This window comes from Panthera tigris, chromosome A1 (assembly GCF_018350195.1).
Source record: "Panthera tigris isolate Pti1 chromosome A1, P.tigris_Pti1_mat1.1, whole genome shotgun sequence".
Lineage (NCBI taxonomy): Eukaryota > Metazoa > Chordata > Mammalia > Carnivora > Felidae > Panthera > Panthera tigris.
The window spans coordinates 22,601,774-22,621,957 of record NC_056660.1 but is presented as its reverse complement, the minus strand read 5'-3'; the positions used below and the strand labels follow the sequence as shown (position 1 = coordinate 22,621,957).

At 34.7% G+C, this 20,184-nt stretch overlaps 1 protein-coding gene across 1 annotated transcript in view; it reads left to right on the top strand.

Annotated features, from left to right (window-relative positions):
- Positions 1–20,184, top strand: part of RB1 (RB transcriptional corepressor 1) — a 170,176-nt gene that overhangs the window by 76,517 nt on the left and 73,475 nt on the right. The window contains exons 13-17 of the mRNA XM_042969199.1: positions 4,560–4,676; positions 5,911–5,967; positions 6,053–6,084; positions 6,167–6,243; positions 7,375–7,571. Coding sequence (XP_042825133.1) covers positions 4,560–4,676; positions 5,911–5,967; positions 6,053–6,084; positions 6,167–6,243; positions 7,375–7,571 — 480 coding nt within the window. The remainder of the gene's footprint in view (positions 1–4,559; positions 4,677–5,910; positions 5,968–6,052; positions 6,085–6,166; positions 6,244–7,374; positions 7,572–20,184) is intronic.

The following is a 20,184-nucleotide window of genomic DNA, read 5'->3' as shown; positions in this document are numbered from 1 at the left end:
TGGCTCCATAAAAATTTTAGCGTTGTTTGTTCTAGCTTTGTGAAAAACTCTGGTGGTATTTTTAAAAAAAAATTTTTTTTTTTTTTTGGGGGGCGCCTGGGTGGCGCAGTCGGTTAAGCGTCCGACTTCAGCCAGGCCACGATCTTGCAGTCCGTGAGTTCGAGCCCCGCGTCAGGCTCTGGGCTGATGGCTCGGAGCCTGGAGCCTGTTTCCGATTCTGTGTCTCCCTCTCTCTCTGCCCCTCCCCCGTTCATGCTCTGTCTCTCTCTGTCCCAAAAATAAATAAAAAAACGTTGAAAAAAAAATTAAAAAAAAATTTTTTTTTAATGTTTTTAGTTTTACTTTTGAGACAGAGACAGAGCATGAACAGGGGAGGGGTAGCGAGAGAGGGGGAGACACAGAATCTGAAGCAGGCTCCAGGCTCTGAGCTCTCAGCACAGAGCCCGACACGGGGCTTGAACTCACAGAGTGTGAGATCATGACCTGAGCTGAAGTTGGACACTTAACTGACTGAGCCACCCAGGCGCCCCTCTGGTGGTATTTTTATAGGGATTGCATTAAATGTGTAGATTGGTTTCTGTAGTATAGACATTTTAACAATGTTCGTTCTAATCTATGAGCATGGAATGCTTTTCCACTTCTTTGTGTCATCTTCTGTTTCTTTCATAAGTGTTCTATAGTTTTCGGAGTATAGATCTTTCACCTCTTTAGTTAGGTTTATTCCTAGGAATCTTACTGTTTTTGGTGCAGTTGCAAATGGGATTGATTCCTTGATTTCTTTTTCTGCTGCTTCGTTATTGCTGTATAAAAATGCAACAGATTTCTACACATTGATTTTATATCCTGCTACTTTGCTGAATTTGTGTATTCTGGTAATTTTTTGGCAGAATCTTTCAGGTTTTCTACATAGAGTATCATGTCATCTGCAAATAGTGAAAGTTTGACTTCTTCCTTGCCACTTTGGATGCCTTTTATTTCTTTTTGTTGTGTGATTGCTGAGGCCAAAAGTTTATCGTTCTATAGTTAAAGTTCTAATTTATAGTATTTTGAATGTATTTGACCCATAAAGATTGTAAGAATATAGTCACTCTTTGGTTATAGCTGAAGGGAATCAAGTTTTTGATATGTTTTAATAGATTACAATATGAATTACAGAATATTTTAATGTATCATGATATGCATTTTAGTAATCATCTTGTGATAAATTTTAATTACTAAATAGAGCCCCACCCCATATGATGCATGTATTGAAACTTCTTTTGTAACCATTTCTCTATTATGTGTTTTGAAAAGGTAGTGAAATGATTTAATAATACTTAACTCTTAGCCCAGTTTTTAATTAGGAAATGATACCAAACTCAAATCATAGTTTTAATTTTATTATTTGTATTTTTAGGGTAATATACATCCCAATTTAACTCTTAATTGAAGATAATTTATGAGAGTACATGAGATTCTTTTTATTTTAGTAGTCGTATTGTAATTGTTTCATTTTTAGTTTATTTTTGTTGGAGTATAATTGATATATATATAACATTTTGTTTCAAATATGTAACATAATGATTAAATATTTGTATATATTGCAAAATGATCACAGTAAGTCTGGTTCGCATGTCATCATACATTAGAAATTAGAAAGAAATTAGAAATTTTTGTTTTCTTGTGATAAGGACTTTTAAGATTTATTCTCTTAGCAACTTTCCAATTATACATTACAGTATTATTATCTGTAGTCACCATGCTGTATATTACATCCTCATGACTTATTTTATTTATTTTATAACTGAAGGTTTGTAACTTCTTATAGCTTTCACCCATTTTGCCCACCTCCAACCCCTACTCGGGCAATACCAATTTTTTTGTATCTAGCTTGATTTTTTGTGTTTGTCTTTTTTTTTTTGAGTCCACATATAAATGAATTCTTACAGTATTTGTCTTTCTCAGTCTGACTTATTTCACTTGGCATAATGCCCTCAAGTTCCATACATGTCACAGATGGAAGATTTCATTTTTTGTGGATGGATAACATTCCATTTTATACATGTGCATATGTACATACATATATATATATTATCCATTCATCAGTCATGGACAGTTAGGTTGTTTCCATGTCTTTTCTACTGTAAATAATGCTGCAGTGAAGGTGGGATACAGATCTTTTTGAGTTAGCGTTTTTGTTTCCTTCAGATAAATACCAGAAGTGGAATTGCTAGATCATATAATGGTTCTATTTTTAATTTTCTGAGGAACTTCCATACTCTTTTCCATGGTAGCTGTACCAATTTACATTCCCACAGTACATGGGGCTCCCTTTTCTCCACATCCTTGTCAATGTTTGTTATTTCTGGTCTTTATAAGTGTAGCCATTCTGACAGGTATAAGGTGGTATCTCATTGTGGTTTTGATTTGCCTTTCCATGATGATTCGTGATGTTGAACTTCTTTTCATGTGTTGATTGGCTATCTGTATGTCTTCTTTGGAAGAGTGTCTATTCAGGTTTGCCTTTTTTTAAAAATCAGACTATTTGTTGACTTGTATGAGTTATTTATATATTTTGAATATTAACCCCTTGCTAAATATATGATTTGCCAATATTTCTCTCATTCAGTAGATTGGTTTCCTTTTTGTTTTGTGGACTAATGTCAAGGAGTTTATCTCCTATGTTTTCTTCTAGGAGTTCTATGGTATCGTGTCTTATATTTAGGTCTTTAATCCACTTTGAGTTAATTTTTTGTATTGTTGGCAAGTTTTATTCTTTTTCCTGTGGCTGTCTAGTTTCCCCAGCACTGTTTATTGAAGAGACCGTCTTTTCCCCATTGTATATTTTTGCTTCCGTTGTCACAGATTAATTGTATGCATGAGTTTATTTCTGGGCTCTATTCTGTTCCACTGCTCTGCATGTCTGTTTTGTGCTAATAACGTACTGTTTTGATTACTATAGCTTTGTAATACAGTTTGAAATCAGGTAGTGTGATTTGTTCTTTCTTCTTTCTCAAGATTACTTGAATCTTTTGTTGATGGGTACAGACTTTTGGATCACTTATTTCTGTGGAAAAGCCATTGGAATTTTGATAGGGATTGCATTGAATCTGTAGATTGCTTTGGGTAGTATGGACATTTTAACAATACTAATCCTTCCAGCCCATGAACATGGGATATCTTTGCATTTATTTTTGTCTTCTTCAGTTTCTTTTCTAGGTAATTCATTCTTTTTGATGCAATTGTAAATGGGATTTTTTATTAATTTCTCTTTCTGTTAGTACATTATTAGTGCATAGAAACACACCTGATTTCTGTCCATTGATTTTGTATCCTGCAACTTTACTAAATTTGTTTATTCTAACAATGATTTGATGGAGTCTTTAGGGTTTTTTATATATAATGTGTCATGTGTCAATAAACACAGTTTTACTTCTTTTCCAGTTTGGATGCCTGTTATTTCTTTTTCTTGCCAATTTGCTCTGGCTAAGACTTTCAATACTATGTTGAATAAAAGTGGGAGGAGAGTGAGCGTCTTTGTTTCTGATCTTACAGGAAAATCTGTCAGCTTTTCACCACTGAATATGATGTTAGCTGTGGGCTTGTCATAAATGGCTTTTATTATATTGAAGTATGTTCTCTCTCTACTTGCTTTGTTGAGAGTTTTTATTGTAAATGGATGTTGAATTTTGTCAAGAATTTTCTGCATCTATTGAGATTGTATGATTTTTATCCTTCATTGTGTTAATGTATCATATCGATTGATTTGTGAATGTGGAGCCATCCTAGCATCTCTGGAATAAATATCACTTGATTGTGGTATATGATCCTTTAACATATTGTTTAATTTGGCTTCCTAATCGTTTGTTGTGTGTGGATTTTTGTATTTACATTCATCAGGGATATTGGCCTATAATTTTGTTGTCATGTGGTATCCTTGTCTGGTTTTGGTGTCAGGGTAATGCTGGCCTTGTAAAATGTGTTTGGAAGTGTTATTTCTTCTATTTTTTTGGAAGGGTGTGAGAAGTTTTGGTATTAGTTCTTTTTTGGATGTTTGATAAAATTCACCTGTGAAGCTGTCTGGATCTTGACTTTTGTTTCTTGATTATTACTTTTGTTTCTTGATTGATCAGGTTTTATGTTTCTTCATGGTTCAGATTTGGTAGTTTGTATGTTTCTAAGAAGTTTTCTTTTTCTTTTAGGTTTTCCAGTTGTTGGTGTATAATTGTTCTTAGTAGTTACTTATGATCCTTTGTATTTTCATGGTATCAGTTTTGTAATGTCTTTGAGGCTCTTTTTTGATGGATGGAGGGGCTACCAAATCTCTTCTTTAACATAACAGCAGAAAATTTAGATAGTAGGGTTTTTTATTTGTGCTTTAGTGTTTTTTGGTTGCTAACATCCTAAAATGAAATTGTTTATGCTCCTTTTATTTTCAGTAGTTGTGTTTACCTAATTTTTATGGAAGTATTTCCATAGTGTAAATAATCAAAAGTGAAAAGTTGTATATTATAGGACAGACATGTTAATTATGATTGAATAGTATCCTCAACATTGACTTAAGTTTTTCTTCTTTAAAGAACTGCACAGTGAATCCAAAGGAAAGTATCCTGAAAAGAGTGAAGGATATTGGATGCATCTTTAAAGAGAAATTTGCTAAAGCTGTGGGACAGGGATGTATGGAAATTGGATCACAGGTAACTTGAGTTCATTTCGATTGGTGTCACTATAATAGAAATAATTTCAAATATAATGTCTTTCCAAATTGTGAAAATATTACAACAATATTTGTCTTATATTGGTAGATTCTATATCTTACCTGCCTGTGTATGCTGCTGCTTATGGAAAATTTTATAAGAAAATGCCCCTTACACTACTACAGAAACTAAAAGTAAACATGTAGAAGTTTTTACACAAATTGTAGAAATTTTTAAAAAAATCAGTAGAAAAAATTAAAATCTTTGATACTATTAAATTTTTGGTGTATAGTCTTTGGCTTATACATATATGAATATTCGTGAATGCATATACTTCTCTGAATGGGATCATATTATACCTGCTATTTATCGGTGGTAGTGATATCATTTTACTACTATTATTATTTCAGAATGTCTAAAACCAGTACATTGGGTAAAGATATGGGCTCTGAATCAGAACCCTGGGTTTATATCTGGTTCTGCCATTTATGAACTGCCATTAAACTTCTTTGAGATTTGGGTTTCTGTATTTGCTCTGCTTCATTGTGTGGAAATAATGAGGTAACATAAAAATATGTTTGAAAACTATAATCTGTATACATTTATTTCAGCATAGTGAGGTTATATTTGGATGCTAATAGTGTTTTAAATAATTGTATTTATAAGTATTTTTGGTTATATATGAAATTTATGCTTATAATTTGAATGAAGGAATATGGTTTGTGTGTGTATATCTAAAATTTTGTTATTCTTTAAACTAATAGGAACTATTTATTTGGTTAAAACTTTTTGCGGGTAACATCAGTTGGGTCAGATTATTGCCTTTTCCAGTTTTATGGACAGACTATTCTCAGTCCTGGAGAGCTAATGTGAAAATACGTAACCTAGGCCACAAGAAGCATTACATTAGTATATAAAAGAGTTAACCCTAGCACCATGTATATAGTGTGTGTGCGTGTGTGTGTGTGTGTGTGTGTGTGTGTGTGTGTGTATTGATTGATATGGACTGAAGTGGAAATGAAGGAAAACCAAGTACTGGACCTTCCCTCTTGATAATTTATTGGTAATTTAAGCATTTTATACTGAAGTCTTAAGTTTTAGACAAGCTAGTTTTTGTGGTGTCTTGGTATTCAGTTTCCTAAGAAGTATCAGAAATATGTTTCAAGAGAAAACTTCTTTAAAATTAATAATTATGATTTTTAAAGTAGTGGAATCTAATTTTTTTTCTTTCTAGAGATACAAACTTGGAGTCCGATTATATTACCGAGTAATGGAATCTATGCTTAAATCAGTAAGTTAAAAAGAACATAATGGAAAGAAAATTTAATGCTGACATAAAAAAGACATTAACTAAACATTTTTTATATCTGTTTTAGGAAGAAGAACGATTATCCATTCAAAATTTTAGGTAAATTCTTTAATTTTAATAAAACAATTTCTTCTTTTTATAAAAGTAAATGTTTCAAAATCATTCTTTTTCTTTTCTTTAGTAAACTCCTGAATGACAACATCTTTCATATGTCTTTGTTGGCATGCGCTCTTGAGGTTGTAATGGCTACATATAGCAGTAAGTTAAATTTTAGTCAATAAACATTTTAGTTCAGTTTAAAGTTTAAAAAACTTACCTAAGGTGTGGTGGGTTTTTTTTGGGGGGGTGGAGTTAAGGGGATGATATGCATATGTTAGATCAGTATATACTGAAGAATATAAGTAGTCACCATAAATCATTTAAATGTGTTATTATCTTAATTATTTCAGGTCGTCTTGGGAATAGTATTTCAGTAGGCTCTTATTCTGGGCTATCCTGAATCTAGGAAATGAACCTTTGAAATCCCTTTCAAGACAGGAGATTGTGAATTTCCAAGGAGTACAAAAAGTAGCATTTCCCTATACGGAAACACTGCTATAGACTTTATGGCAGTGAGACCAAAGATTGGAGCTATGGTTCACCAGATAAATGGAACAGAAGCCACTGATGGTGTTTTTTAAACGATACAATTTTAGACATGTATTGTTTTGCAAATAATATTGTAGATATTAAGAAGTCTTGTTTGTGAAAACAAAAGAAAATTTACCTAGGGTACAAATACGCAATAAAAGAGAAACTTAAAACTGCTCAACATATGTGGAAAACTGTGAATCCTCATTAATAACCAGAAATACACATTTAAAAGAGTTGCTGTTTTCTAACCAAATTAGCAAAATTTTAAAGAATCCTTCCCTCCCAACATCAGGGATTATTGAGGTTGTTAAAATGGATATGCTAATGCATTGCTGGTTAGATATTATACTCGTTCCTGATATAAGGGTAGGGTATTTAAATCTTTGAAAATCTGATAGAAGCATAAGCCCTCTATTTAGGAAAAACATGTGTAGACATACACCCAAAATTTAGAAGCCTATTTCTTTTGGGTCCTTGGACTCCACAATAAAAGTTTTGCTCTAGGAGCACCTGACTGGCTCAATCTGTACAGCACACAGCTCTCAATTTCATGGTCGTGAAATCAAGCCCCATGTTGGGCATGGAGGCTACTTAAAATAAATTAAACAAAATGAAAAACAAATCTGCTCTAAATAGAAATTTTTGTGTAGCTTTTCTGCTGTGTTTTTTTTGTTTGATAAAACCTTCCAAGCTAAAAATACATAATTCAAGGCTTAACATTTCATACCTAAGTTAAACTTTTTCTTTCATTTTTAGGAAGTACATCTCAGAATCTTGATACTGGAACAGATTTGTCCTTCCCATGGATTCTGAATGTACTTAATTTAAAAGCCTTTGATTTTTACAAAGTGATTGAAAGTTTTATCAAAGCAGAAGCCAACTTGACCAGAGAAATGATAAAACATTTAGAGCGATGTGAACATCGAATCATGGAATCCCTTGCATGGCTCTCTGTAAGTAACTAGCTAAAACAATTAAAAATATTGATATGCAAATGGATAACAGTTATCTGTTAGAACTATTTGTTAAAATTTACCTGAAGAGCAAATGCAATTTAATGAACACTGTAATTCAGTGTATATCCCAAGAATCAAGTGGAATATTGGCATGGAGTTTTCTCTTTTACTTGGGCTCCCTAGACCATCCGCTACAATGATTTATTTAGGAATAGCTTTAACTAAAACATGGTACTTTAAAGCAAAGCAGAATAAAGTATTTGAGCAGTATATTTAAAGATGGCATATTTGAAAATTTAAATGCTCTTAAATTCTAAAAAAAGGTAAAAATTAAGATTATGCTATTTAAATGATTTAAAAGTATAGTTTTCTGGTTGAATTTATTTGGATTTTTTTTTGTTCTATCATTAAAGATAGTCCAAAACCCTATAGTATTGTTTGATTACAGTTATTGTTTATAGCATTGTAGGAGCACAAATCATATTCTCTAGGTATTTTATTTATAATATATGAGCTATTGATAAGGCTTTTGTTTCATAAAGATGGCAATAGTAAGATACTTATTTGAATTTCTTCTGTGTTATGCTTTTTAAATCTCCATAGTTGGGTAATACTTTGTGACTCACCAGATTTGTAGATTAATATGGGGTTGGTTTCTTTTGAAAGTTTGTTCCATGCTAAGCATGTAACTTTTCATTTATGCTAGTATATAGAAATGGCAGTGAACACTTTGACTTTAGTTACACTAGAATTCTAATCTATACATGTAAGCCTTAGTTTAAATTTTTTGATGTTTTAAAAGTTTAATGGCTAAGAGATAACTTATGTCTTAGTGTTTTCTTGCATTGCTGTAGGGATAGAGTAGATAGAACAGGAGAGAAGTAAGCCAAGTAGATAGAAAGCTGTTGCATTGCTATAGTTGAATTTAGTAACCCCATTATACAGGAGCTTCCACTTTATAAGATCAGGAGTAGTTAGGAGAAATCTAGGTGATTTCTGAGGGATTAAATGAGAATGGCAAAAATGAATAAATAGGTAAAGAAATTAATAAAGAGTACTTTTCAGAGATTGATATGCCCTCTCCTTCTAGACATTGAAATCAAAACATTACTGTATCATATGAAAGTGACTGTTGTCATTTCTTTTAAAGAATTAGTTTTTTTTTTTTTTTCCATCAGTACACGTCTGCAACATGCCTTGCATTGGGGTAGACATTGTGAAGATACAGAAAAGACATGGGCTCTGAAACTTATGGAGGAAGTAGTAGACATTTACTGTTTATAAATTGCTTGTGTTCAAGCCTGTTTAGTTCAGTTACTGGTGTTCTAGGATTCTAAACAATGTTCCTTTATTTTTGAGAAATTTTGGAGAAAAAGTGACATGCCCAAAGCCTAGAAAAGGGTATCATATATTAATACAATGATATGGAGGTCATAAGCCTCTAAATTTAAATTCTAAATGCAGTTGGTATTGCTAGGGGATGAAGTTATAGATGATTTTTATTGTCATATATTTTTAATATGTCAAATATTTAATATTTAATATTTAATATGTCACATATTTTACTTCTAAAATGTTTACCTTTTTGATAAGGGAATAGGGTAACTGTGAAGATAAGTCACACTACACAAATAGAATACTCTGAATTTTTCCCATGAGAATAATTGACATTTTAGAGAAGGTACATACCATAGATATATCTCAGCTTTCGCAGATTGTTTTTTTTTTTTAATTGAAGTATAATATATATGCAGAAAAGTATATATAACAAGTTTATAGTTTGATGAATTTTTCACAAATTGAACACACCCATGTTGCCAACACCCAGATCAAGAGAGAAAACTTTAATAATTTTTTGATTCTGTATCATAATACAATTTTTTCATTAAACTGTAGATTCAAACAATGTTGTTTACCCAGGGAAACATCAAGTGAGGTACTACTTACTTTTCCTTCCAACAATTTAATGAAAGGAAGAACATCATTGGATTTTAATGGTTGCATGGGGAAAAGTCTTAGCATCTTTGCTACACAATCTTGAGATTTAATAAATCAAGAATAGAATAAGGAAAAAGCACACCTTTCTTTGTTTCAATACCCGAGAGTTTAACAGGTAATATATAAGTATAAAATGCTAAAAAGTCTATTGGAAAACTTAGTGAACTTTTGTTCTATGGAAATTTAAAGAAATTAGAGGCAATTTAGAACAAACCATACCTAAGAGTTAGATTAAATGACTTCCAGATGTTTAAGCCTTTTAAATCACTTAAGCAGTTTATAATGCCAGTAGATGATGAGGTGAGATTTGGATATCTTTCTTTTAGTGTATTCAAAATTCATCAGATTTCTCTCAATAAAATCTTTATAAACCAAAGTACATTGGGTATTTTATTTTCTAAGTAGTCTTTCTTTCTGGGGATATTGTGGACTCTTTCTGTTGATCTCCTTGCATTTCTAACTTCCTTAAGACTATTTCTCTGGCAGCAACTAGAGAAATCATTTTAAGATGCAAATCTCAGGGTGCCTGGGTGACTCAGTCTGTTAAGTTCTGACTTTTGATTTCAGCTCAGGTCATGATCTCATGGTCATGCAGTGAGCCCTGTGTTGGGCTCCATGCTGAGTGTGGAGCCTGGTTGGGATATTCTCTCTCTCTCTCTCTCTTCCTCCCTCTCCCTCCCTCCCTCCCCTTCCCTTTTTTTTCTCTCTCTCAGAAGAAATAAATAAACATAAAAAACCAAATCTCATAATGCTAACTAAACAAAAACCTTCTGTGAGGGATCTGTATATCTGGTAATGATGGAGGAAGAGACTACCATATGACTCCCCTCAAAAAAGCTATGAAACCTCTATGTAATCCAAAAAGCAACTGCCTGAAACCCCTGGACAGGAAGAGTAGACAGACTCTTTAGGCGTGAAGGGGACCCCTGAGCTGGGAAGGAAGCTTTTTAGGTGAGAAGTTATAATAAGATGGGGTGGGGCGGGGGGTGCCAGTGGGAAAACTGCAGGCTTTCAGGCCAGGGAAACTAGAAAACTGAAGCTGGGGAAACCTTGGCTACTGAATAGAATGGACAGATTTTGCAAAGGAAAGAGCCAGAGAAAGAGTGCCCAGATTCTGTCTACCCATATCTCTGTCTGAGACCTAAGTTATTGCAGTGTAATAGATTCAAAGCAGCTTAATGAAAGACAAAGGATCTGAAGTGAGACAGGTGCTAATGCCCAAATAAACAGTTTATAGTTCAAGTTCAGCAAAAATAATTGTCTGCTTAAAAACAAAACAGTACTCATTTGAGGGAAAAACGACAGAATCCAGAATCTTTACAACTTAACATTTATGACATCCAGGATACAACTTGAAAATTACCCAGCCTGTGAAGAGGGTCAAAGGAATCAGGTGGAGGTTTTTAAATTTTTTTCTTAATGTTTATGCATTTTTGAAAGACAGAGACCGAGCACAAGCAGGGGTGGGGCAGAGAGAAAGGGGGACACAGAATCTGAAGCAGGCTCCAGGCTCTGAGCTGTCAGCACCAGAGACTGACGCAGGGCTTGAACTCATGAACTGCGAGATAATGACCTGAGCTGAAGTCAGATGCTCAACTGAGTCACCCAGGCACCCCGGATGCAAGTTTTTAGAATGGGAAATTTATTTAGGTCAACTCTTTGATCCCTCAAGGTTCTCTTTTGGAAGCTTTGTCTCCTTTTTTCTTGTATCAGCAGTTCAAAGTATGGTCTTAACACTTCCTGGTGTCCCTCAAACCATTTTAGGGAATCTGCAAGATAAAAAGTATTTTTATGTTGCTATTCAGATGTTACTTCTCTTTTTTACTCTGTTGACATTTATATCAGTGACGTAAGAGTGTTGGCACCTTTGTAGGTATTAGATCAGCATCCAACTGGCGAGTAGTCATTGTATTCTTCACCACCACAAACTCTCAATTAAAATACAGAACAGTCAGTTTTATTTAAGAATGTCATTGATGAACCAGTAAGAAGTATTAATTTTATTGAATCTCCATTTTCACGCACACATGGTTCAAAACAACTGACAATAAATATTGCCAATGGTGAATTTTGAGTTTTCAAGTGAAAATTAGAATTTTGTTAAGCTTGTATCCACTATAAGCATTCAGAGACTTCTGATGAAATCAGTGGTACATTAATAAATGTGACTTGATATCATATAAGATTTGTCAACATTTGTAAGATCTCCATAATTCAGTGAAGGGCAGAGAGAGAGGTAGAAAATCCCAAGCAGGTTCCATGCTGTCAGCATGGAGCCTGACTTGGGGCTTGATCTCACCAACTGTTAGATCATGACCTTAGCCAAAACCAAGAGTCGGACACTTAACTAACTGAACCACCTAGGTGCCCCAGACCAACAGATTTTAAGGTCTCAGAATATGAAAAGTTTATTTTTGTTTATTGATGTTGTTCCCCATTCCATATTGCAATTAACCTTTAAGGAACTATAGCTTGCCAAGTTTTAGGGTAGTATCAAAGAAATATATCCATTATTATCTGAAAACTGTATTAAAACACTCCTTTTTCCAACTACCTATTGTGTGAGGCCAGGTTTTCTTATGCAAGCAACCAGTACCTTGTTGTTAGTGCAACAAAGTAGATATAGAGACAGTTATGAGAATTCAGGTCTCTTCTAGGAAACCAGAGATTTACAAGATTATAAAACAGTGCCAGTGTGCTCACTAATTTTTTTTGAAAAATATGGCTATTTATGCTTAATATATAATGAGTTTATAAAATATTAACATATTATTTAACATATATTAACATACAATGGTTAATTTTGGTTAAGTCACATTCTTAGAAATTTTCTGTTTTGAATTAAACTTAATTTTAAAAATTACTAATACAGTAAATATTGAGAGATAAAGTCCACATGAACAAAGTTTTTTGGGTCTTGAATAATCCTGAGTAATTTTAAGAATGTAAAAGTGTTATGAGTCCAAAATGTTTGAGAATGTCTCCCTTGTATTCTCTTCTCCATTCAGACTTTTCTTTTACTATAACTCACACAACCACGTTTGTTTCTGCCTATCCCTGAGTCTTTATTCACTTCATAGGCCCAATTTAAAACACTTTCCCTGCCTTTTTATTTACTGGAGTTTTAGTTCTACTTCCACTTTGTTTTTCATGATCATCCTAGTCTGTAGTCATTCTTCCTCCTTTACAGCCTTACAGTGTCTATTTATACTACTTATTAGTCATTTATAAACTTTATATCTTATTACCTGTGCATGTCTCATGTTAATTGTGTTACCGTATATAAAGCACTCAGAACAGTATCTGACATCATATTATGCATGTGCAATTTAATAAGTGGGAGTGAAGGATAGAGAGGGGTCAACTAATGATGAAATGTAGGTAGTGTCTTTCACTAAGATACCTGGGATTGGATGAAATTTCCTTGGAAAGATGAATTTCATTTGATTATGTTGAGTTTGAAGTGATTGTAGGTCATTCAAGTAGATGTGTCCAGTAGCAGTTGGTTATGTATGTCTGGAGCTTAGGAAAGAAATCTAAGCTAGGAATATGAACCTGAGAGCTGCTGACACATATATAATAACAACACTTTCTACCCTTTATTGACAGTTCATCTTGTGCTAGGCACTGTGATGAGTAGTTCTTTTATTTTTTTAATGTTTATGTTGTGAGAGAGAGCATGTGCGCACAGGCATGTGAGGGGGAGGGGCAAAGAGAGAGAATCCCAAGCAGGCTCCACACTGATGGTGCAGAGCCAGACACGGGCTCAAACCCACGAACTGTGTGATCATGACTTGAGCCTAAACCAAGAGTTCGACACTCAACCAACTGAGCCACCTAGATGCCCTGTGAGTAGTTCTTTTAATATTTAATTTTTATGATGATTTTTGATGTAGTATTCTAAATGAATAAATTCTTAGAAAACTTCAATAACTTGTCCTAGACCACACAAGTTAAATGCAAAGCTGTGGTTTGAACGCAAGTCTCTCTGGCTCTGAAGCTGTTAATCTGTATGTTTTTACCAAGTAACTAAAGTTTGGAGAATGGATAAGATCACCTAAAGAGAAAATGTAGTACAGTAGTTCCTTCTTATCCACAGAGGATGTGTTCCAAGACCCCCAGTGGATGCCTGAAACCATGAATAGTATTATGTATTGTTTTTCCTATACATATATACCTGTGATAAAGTTAATTTAGTATTAGTAGGCATAGTAAGAGATTAACAACAACAAAAAATAAAATAGAACAATTGTAACAATATACTCTAAAATTTGTGTGGTCTGTCTCAAAGTATTTTATTGTATTATAGTCACCCTTATTCTTGTGATGATGTGAGATGATAAAATGCCTATGTGATGGAAGTGAGGTGAATTTAGGCTCCTACTGACTGTCCGATCATACCCTACAAGGAGAATCTTCTGCTTCTATGCTGCAGTTGACTGGGTAATTGAAACCATAGAAAGCAAAACTGCAGTTGAGGGGGACTGCTGTCTAAGAAGAGAAGGTGGCTAAAGATAGAATCCTGAGGCTCTCTGACATTTAAGAGCTAGACAGAAAAGAGAAGCCTACAAAAGAGATTGAAATAGAACAGCTAGAGAGATAAGAGGAAAATCAGAAGTGGTGTCATAAAGAGACATTACAAGGTCTGAGTCAGTGGTTGCTGTTTCAGATACTATAGGAGCAGCCAGTAAGAACTGAAAAGTATTCATTCGTTTGGGCAACAAGGCCACTGGTGATGGTAGCAAGGACTGTTAATAGAAGTGGTAGAGGCAGGAGTAGGTTGCAGTGGAATTTTGAAGAGATGTGAATGAGAGATAAAGTGGAGACAGTGATTGTAGATAACTTTTATGAGAGTCTTGTCTGTGAAGGGAAATAAAGATACAGCTGCCAAGTGTGTGAGGTGGAGGGAAGATTATTTTTCAAGATGGGAAAGGTAGGATTAAATGTTGATGGAATAGAGTCACTAGGAGTGTTCTGAAGTTGCTGGATGACACATTAGTGGGTTAAAACACCCGCTTTATTTTGCTCATGATTCTGTGGGTCAGGGATTTAGGAAGAGTTTGACTGGGCAGTTCATTCCTGACGGTGTGGTATCAGGGGCAAGATCCACCTCCACGTGCTTCTTAACTCACATGTCTGGCGCCTGGCTGCCCCTCATACATGGTCACCTTTTCTTTCCTCCCTTCTATTTTCCCTACTCCAGGTGGCATCTCACAGCATTTTGGTTTTAGGGTAGTCATTTGTCTTACATAGCAGCTGGCTTCCAAGAAGCTTCTGAAAGAACTGTAGCTGAAAGCTGTATTCTGTTGGTGAGAGGAATCACAGGTCCTGTCCAGATTCAAGGGGCTCCCTTGAATAGGTGTCATGTCTTGTTTGAAGAGAGGCAGGGTGGACATCTGGGTGGCTCAGTCAGTTAAACATCTGACCGGCTCAGGTCATGATCTCATGGTTCATGGGTTCAAGCCCCATGTCAGGCTCTGTGCTGGAAGCTCAGAGCCTGGAACCTGCTTCAGATTCTGTGTCTCCCTCTCTCTCTGCCTCTCCCCCACTCTCTCTCTCTCTCTCCCTCTCTCTCAAAAATAAATACTAAAAAAAAAAATTAAAAGGGAAGCAAGGTGGGATGGCAAATATCGTGTGGCAAAATGGAAAGAACGGAAGCAGTTACCAGTAAGGTTGGTATGTGGGTGCCATGGCAGAAAATGAGGAAGTTTCCATTTGATGGCTTTATTTTTATATATAAAATAGAGCTGAGTAGTTTGCTGAGGATGAGTTGATAGAGGGTAGAAGGGAGTCCAAAGTAGTATAGTCAGAAGTTTGAGGAGAGTGCATACAATTTGAAATTGTTGCTGAGGAGAATAATAGAACTGAGTGATGAAAGATAAGAGGATTACCTAGCAGCACTGAAGGAAATTTTGAAGGTAGAAATTTTAAATTTGTAGTGCCACCCCAACTCTTTGTGGTGGCATGATTTTTTCCAGCACCACCTAGCAACTAGATGTAGGATTAGAAAAGACCAACAGCTAGATTGACCCAGGATATTAGGGTTTGCCAACACAGATGTGGTAGACTGATAATGGGGCAAATAAAGTGAGGAAGTTGGTCAGAGTGATTAAAGTGGTAAGTTTAGTAGTTTCAGTTGCATAGAAGAGATAGGAGGCTGATGGAGAAAGTGGAGGTTTTAAGAAACCTCTTTTAATGAAATTTAATAGAAAGAGATTTCAACTTCATATTCCAGAGCTAGAACATTTCTGCATAGTTTACTGTATTCTAAGAAATAAACTTAGGAATGCATAAATGAGTTGGAATGCACATGAACACCACTGGAAATGAGGTGGTCAAGGAACCAAGAGGCTGAGTGAACAGTGAAGTCACCCAGGACATGTGTTAGGACGAGTGTGGACTAGGGACCAAAGTCTTCAATACTTGAAGGAAGTGACCTTGAGATAAGAGGTTCTAGGAGAGGCAGAGGGTTAGAGAGTTCCGAAAAATTAAAAGCCCCTGTCTTAATTTTTAAATAATCTCTTTAACAAAACCTAGTTTATTGTCTTACATATAGAATTTAGGTGCATAAACAATTAGAATTCTAATGTCTTCTTGATGAATCTACACCTTAATTATTATGAGATGACCCCTTTTATCACTAGTAATATTCTTTGCTCTGAAAACTGCTTTGTCTGATATTAGTAAAACCACTCCAGCTTTCTTTTCATTAATACAAGCTTGGCATATTTATCCCATCCTTTTACTTTTAACCTATTTGTGTCTTTATACTTAAAGTAGATTTCTTATAGGCAATGTGTACAGTTGAATTGACTCTTGAACAGAAGACTTTGAAATGAATGGGTCCACTTATACCCAGATGTTTTTCTGTAAATATAGTGCACTATTATAGATACTGTATTTTCCTTTCTGTATAATTTTCCTAATAACATTTTTTCTAGCTTGCTTTATTGTAAGAATACGGTATATAATGTATATAGCATATAAGATATGAGTTGATTGACTGTTTATCTTATCCATAAGGCCACTGGTCAACTATTGTCTTTTCGAATCGTCATTCTGACAGGTGTTAAGGTGATAGCTCATTGTAGTTTTGATTTGCATTTCCCTGATGAATACTGGTTGAGCATGTTTTCATGTATCTGTTGGCTCTATGTCTTCTTTGGAAAAATGTCTATTCAAATCATCTACCCATTTTTGATTCATATTTTTTTTTAGTGTTGAGTTGTATGTATTTTGAATATTAATGTATTTTGAATATTTATGTATTTTGAATGTTAACTCCTTGAGTATGTCATTTGCACATATCTTCTCCCATTCACCAGCCTGCCCTTTTGTATTGATGATGATTTTCTTCCCTGTGCAGAAACTTTTTATTTTCATGCAGTCATAACAGTTTATTTTAGCTTTTGTTTTCCTTGCCTTAGGAAACATAGCCACAAAAATGTTGCAATGGCCACTATCAGAGAAATTACTGCCTTTATTTTCTTCTCAGAGTTTTATGGTTTCAGGTCTTATATTTAGGTCTTATATTTAGAAGATAGTTTATTTGAGCTTTTTCTTGTTTCTTAAGGTAGGTCTGTGTGTGCTTTGGTTTCATTTTCTTCATGTTTCACTTGCTTAAAGTTGTTAGATATGTGGACTTTATAGGTTTCATCAAATTTGGAAATTTTTATCTATTATTATCTTAAAATATTTTAGTTGACTCCTCCCACCCCTCCCTTCAGGGATTCTAGTCATAAATATATTAGGTGACTTGAAGTTGTCTCACAGCTCACTGATCTTCTATTTTGTTCTTGTTTTTGTTTGTTTGTTTTTTCCCCCAGGTGTTTTGTTGTTCATTTTAGATAGTTTCTATAGCTATATCTTCAGGTTCATTAATTTTTTCTTCTGAATGTCTAATCTGCCATTCCATCTGTTGCACTTTTAATCTCAGACACTGTATTTATCATCTTGAGGTTTTATTTGAATCTTTTTTTATGTCTTATAAACTCTCTTTAATGTAATGGGGAAAAACATGTTTGGGCTTTCTTTGATTTTCTTGATCATGTAGAATACAGTTAGAATAACTTTTAAAGTCCCTGCCTACATATTCTAGCATCTCTGTATTTTAGGTCAGTTTCTATTGACTGATACTTCTCCTTTTTAATATTTCCCTGCTTTTCTTTGTCTGCTTTGTAATTTCTTATCAGATACCAGACTTTGTGAGCTTTACCTTATGGAGTCCTAGATACTTTCATACTCCTTTCACTGTGCTTGAATTGTGTTTTGGTACACAGTTTAGTTTCTTGAAAATAATTTGACCCTTTTCAAGGCTTTTGTTATTGTTGTTTTTAGACAAAGCCAGAGCAGTCTTTAATTTATGACTAATCTGTAACACCCTTCTGAGTACTCTACCTCATGTTCCATGTATTAAATAGGTTTTTCCACTTTGGGTGGTAGAAATCAGAATTCTTCCTGGACCTGTGTCAGCTTCAAGAATGGTTCTGCTTTTCCCACTGGCTTTTTCTTTGGCTTCAGTAGTTTGTATGCACTGACGGGTTCTCCTCTGAAGAAGACTTGAGACTAACCCTCTGCAGATCTCTGGAGCTCTCTCTTTGCACCTCTTTCCTTTCTGTGTAACTCTCCCTTCTCTGGTATTCTGCCCAGCTAATTTTAGCTACTTTGGCTTCCTTGAATTCTCAGTTCTGATTCAGAACTGAATCTTCAGTTCTGTGAGAGGGACCTTTGGGTTTTATTTCAGTGTCTTCTCCTTGTGTTGTAGCCTGGGAATTCTCTCCATGCAGTAAACTGAGGCAGCGGTCAGGCTTACCATTTGTTTTCTTTCTCTCTGGGATTACTGTCCTTTGCTGCCTATTGTTCAGTGTCAGAAAACAATTGTTTCATTTATGTAGTTCAATTTTGGAGTTGTTGAAGACAAGTCCTATTTGTTACTTCGTCATCATGACTGAAAGAGTTATGCATAGTATTTACTGATAACATTTTTACAAATATGCCTGCTTAAAGAATATTTAGGATACCCTAAATATTTTATTTCTGTTTTCCTATATTAAATACATCATATCTTCTGAATAATACTGCTATGAAGGGGTACTTATATGGAGATCATAGAAGTACTAGTTATTAGCTATTGTTTTACTTTTAATAAGTCCCAAGAAAGTTAAGTATCCTTTAATTGTTGTTAAATATAGCTGACTCATTACAATGGATTCTGTGGTACTACTTTTCTTTAGTCACCAAACATTAGTGGATTTCTTCCTTCAGTTACACAACTTTTACATAAGAAAAAACTTAAAGTATTTCTTTTTTTATTATTTTTCCAAACTTTAAATGAAAGCCTGTTTTACATAGCAGTATAGTTATAATGAATGGCTTATATTTTTAGAGTTCCAATTTGATAACAAACTTACAAACAAATTTTTAAGCTTCTTTTGAACTGCCAAACTTGACAGGAAGTGAACACAAAAGGCAGAAAAGCCTGTGGCTCTGAAAAAGCCAAAAAGGATATCTGTTCTATATTTGTATGGTAGATCATTAACCTCTCATGCACTTTACACAAAGGTTTTAGTATTTACCACAAGACATTGTTTTTTTAAAAGAGGTACATTTTTCTGAGAGCTGTGTCTCAGGAAAGTGAGTGAACTGTAAGATAATGATTAAGTCATATAGAACACTTTTCTAAAAATATGGGTAAGGATGATGAAATACTAAGATGCCATGTATTATATTTATATAACAGCCATGCTACTATAATGGAAAATATTCTATGGGTTTTTTTTTATTTTTCCATTCTAAATCTTTGAAATCTTGTGTATTTTATTAATATGAAATTTATTGTCAAACGGTTTCACTACAACACCCAGTGCTCATCCCAACAGGTGCCCTCCTCAATGCCCATCACCCACTTTCCCCTCCTCCCCACCCCCCCATCAACCCTCAGTTTATTCTCAGTATTTAAGAGTCTCTTATGGTTTGCCTCCTTCCCTCTCTGTAATTTTTTCCCCCCTTCTCCTCCCCCTGGTCTTCTGTTGAGTTTCTCAGGATCCACATATGAGTGAAAACATATGGTATTCTTTCTCTGCCTGACTTATTTCACTTAGCATCACACTCTCCAGTTCCATCCACATTGCTACAAAAGGCCAGATTTCATTCTTTATCACTGCCAAGTAGTATTCCATTGTATATATAAACCACAACTTCTTTATCCATTAATCAGTTGATAGACATTTAGGCTGTTTCCATAATTTGGCTATTGTTGAAAGTGCTGCTGTAAACATTGGGGTACAAGTGCCCCTATGCATCAGCACTCCTGTATCCCTAGGGTAAATTCCTAGCAGTGTTATTGCTGAGTCATAGGGTAGATCTATTTTTAATTTTTTGAGGAACCTCCACACTGTTTTCCAGAGCGGCTGCACCAGTTTGCATTCCCACCAACAGTGCAAGAGGGTTCCCATTTCTCCACATCCTCGCCAGCATCTATAGTCTCCTGATTTGTTCATTTTAGCCACTCTGACCAGCATGAGGTGATATCTCAGTGTGGTTTTGATTTGCATTTCCCTGATGATGAGTGACGTTGAGCATCTTTTCATGTGCCTTTTGGCCACCTGGATGT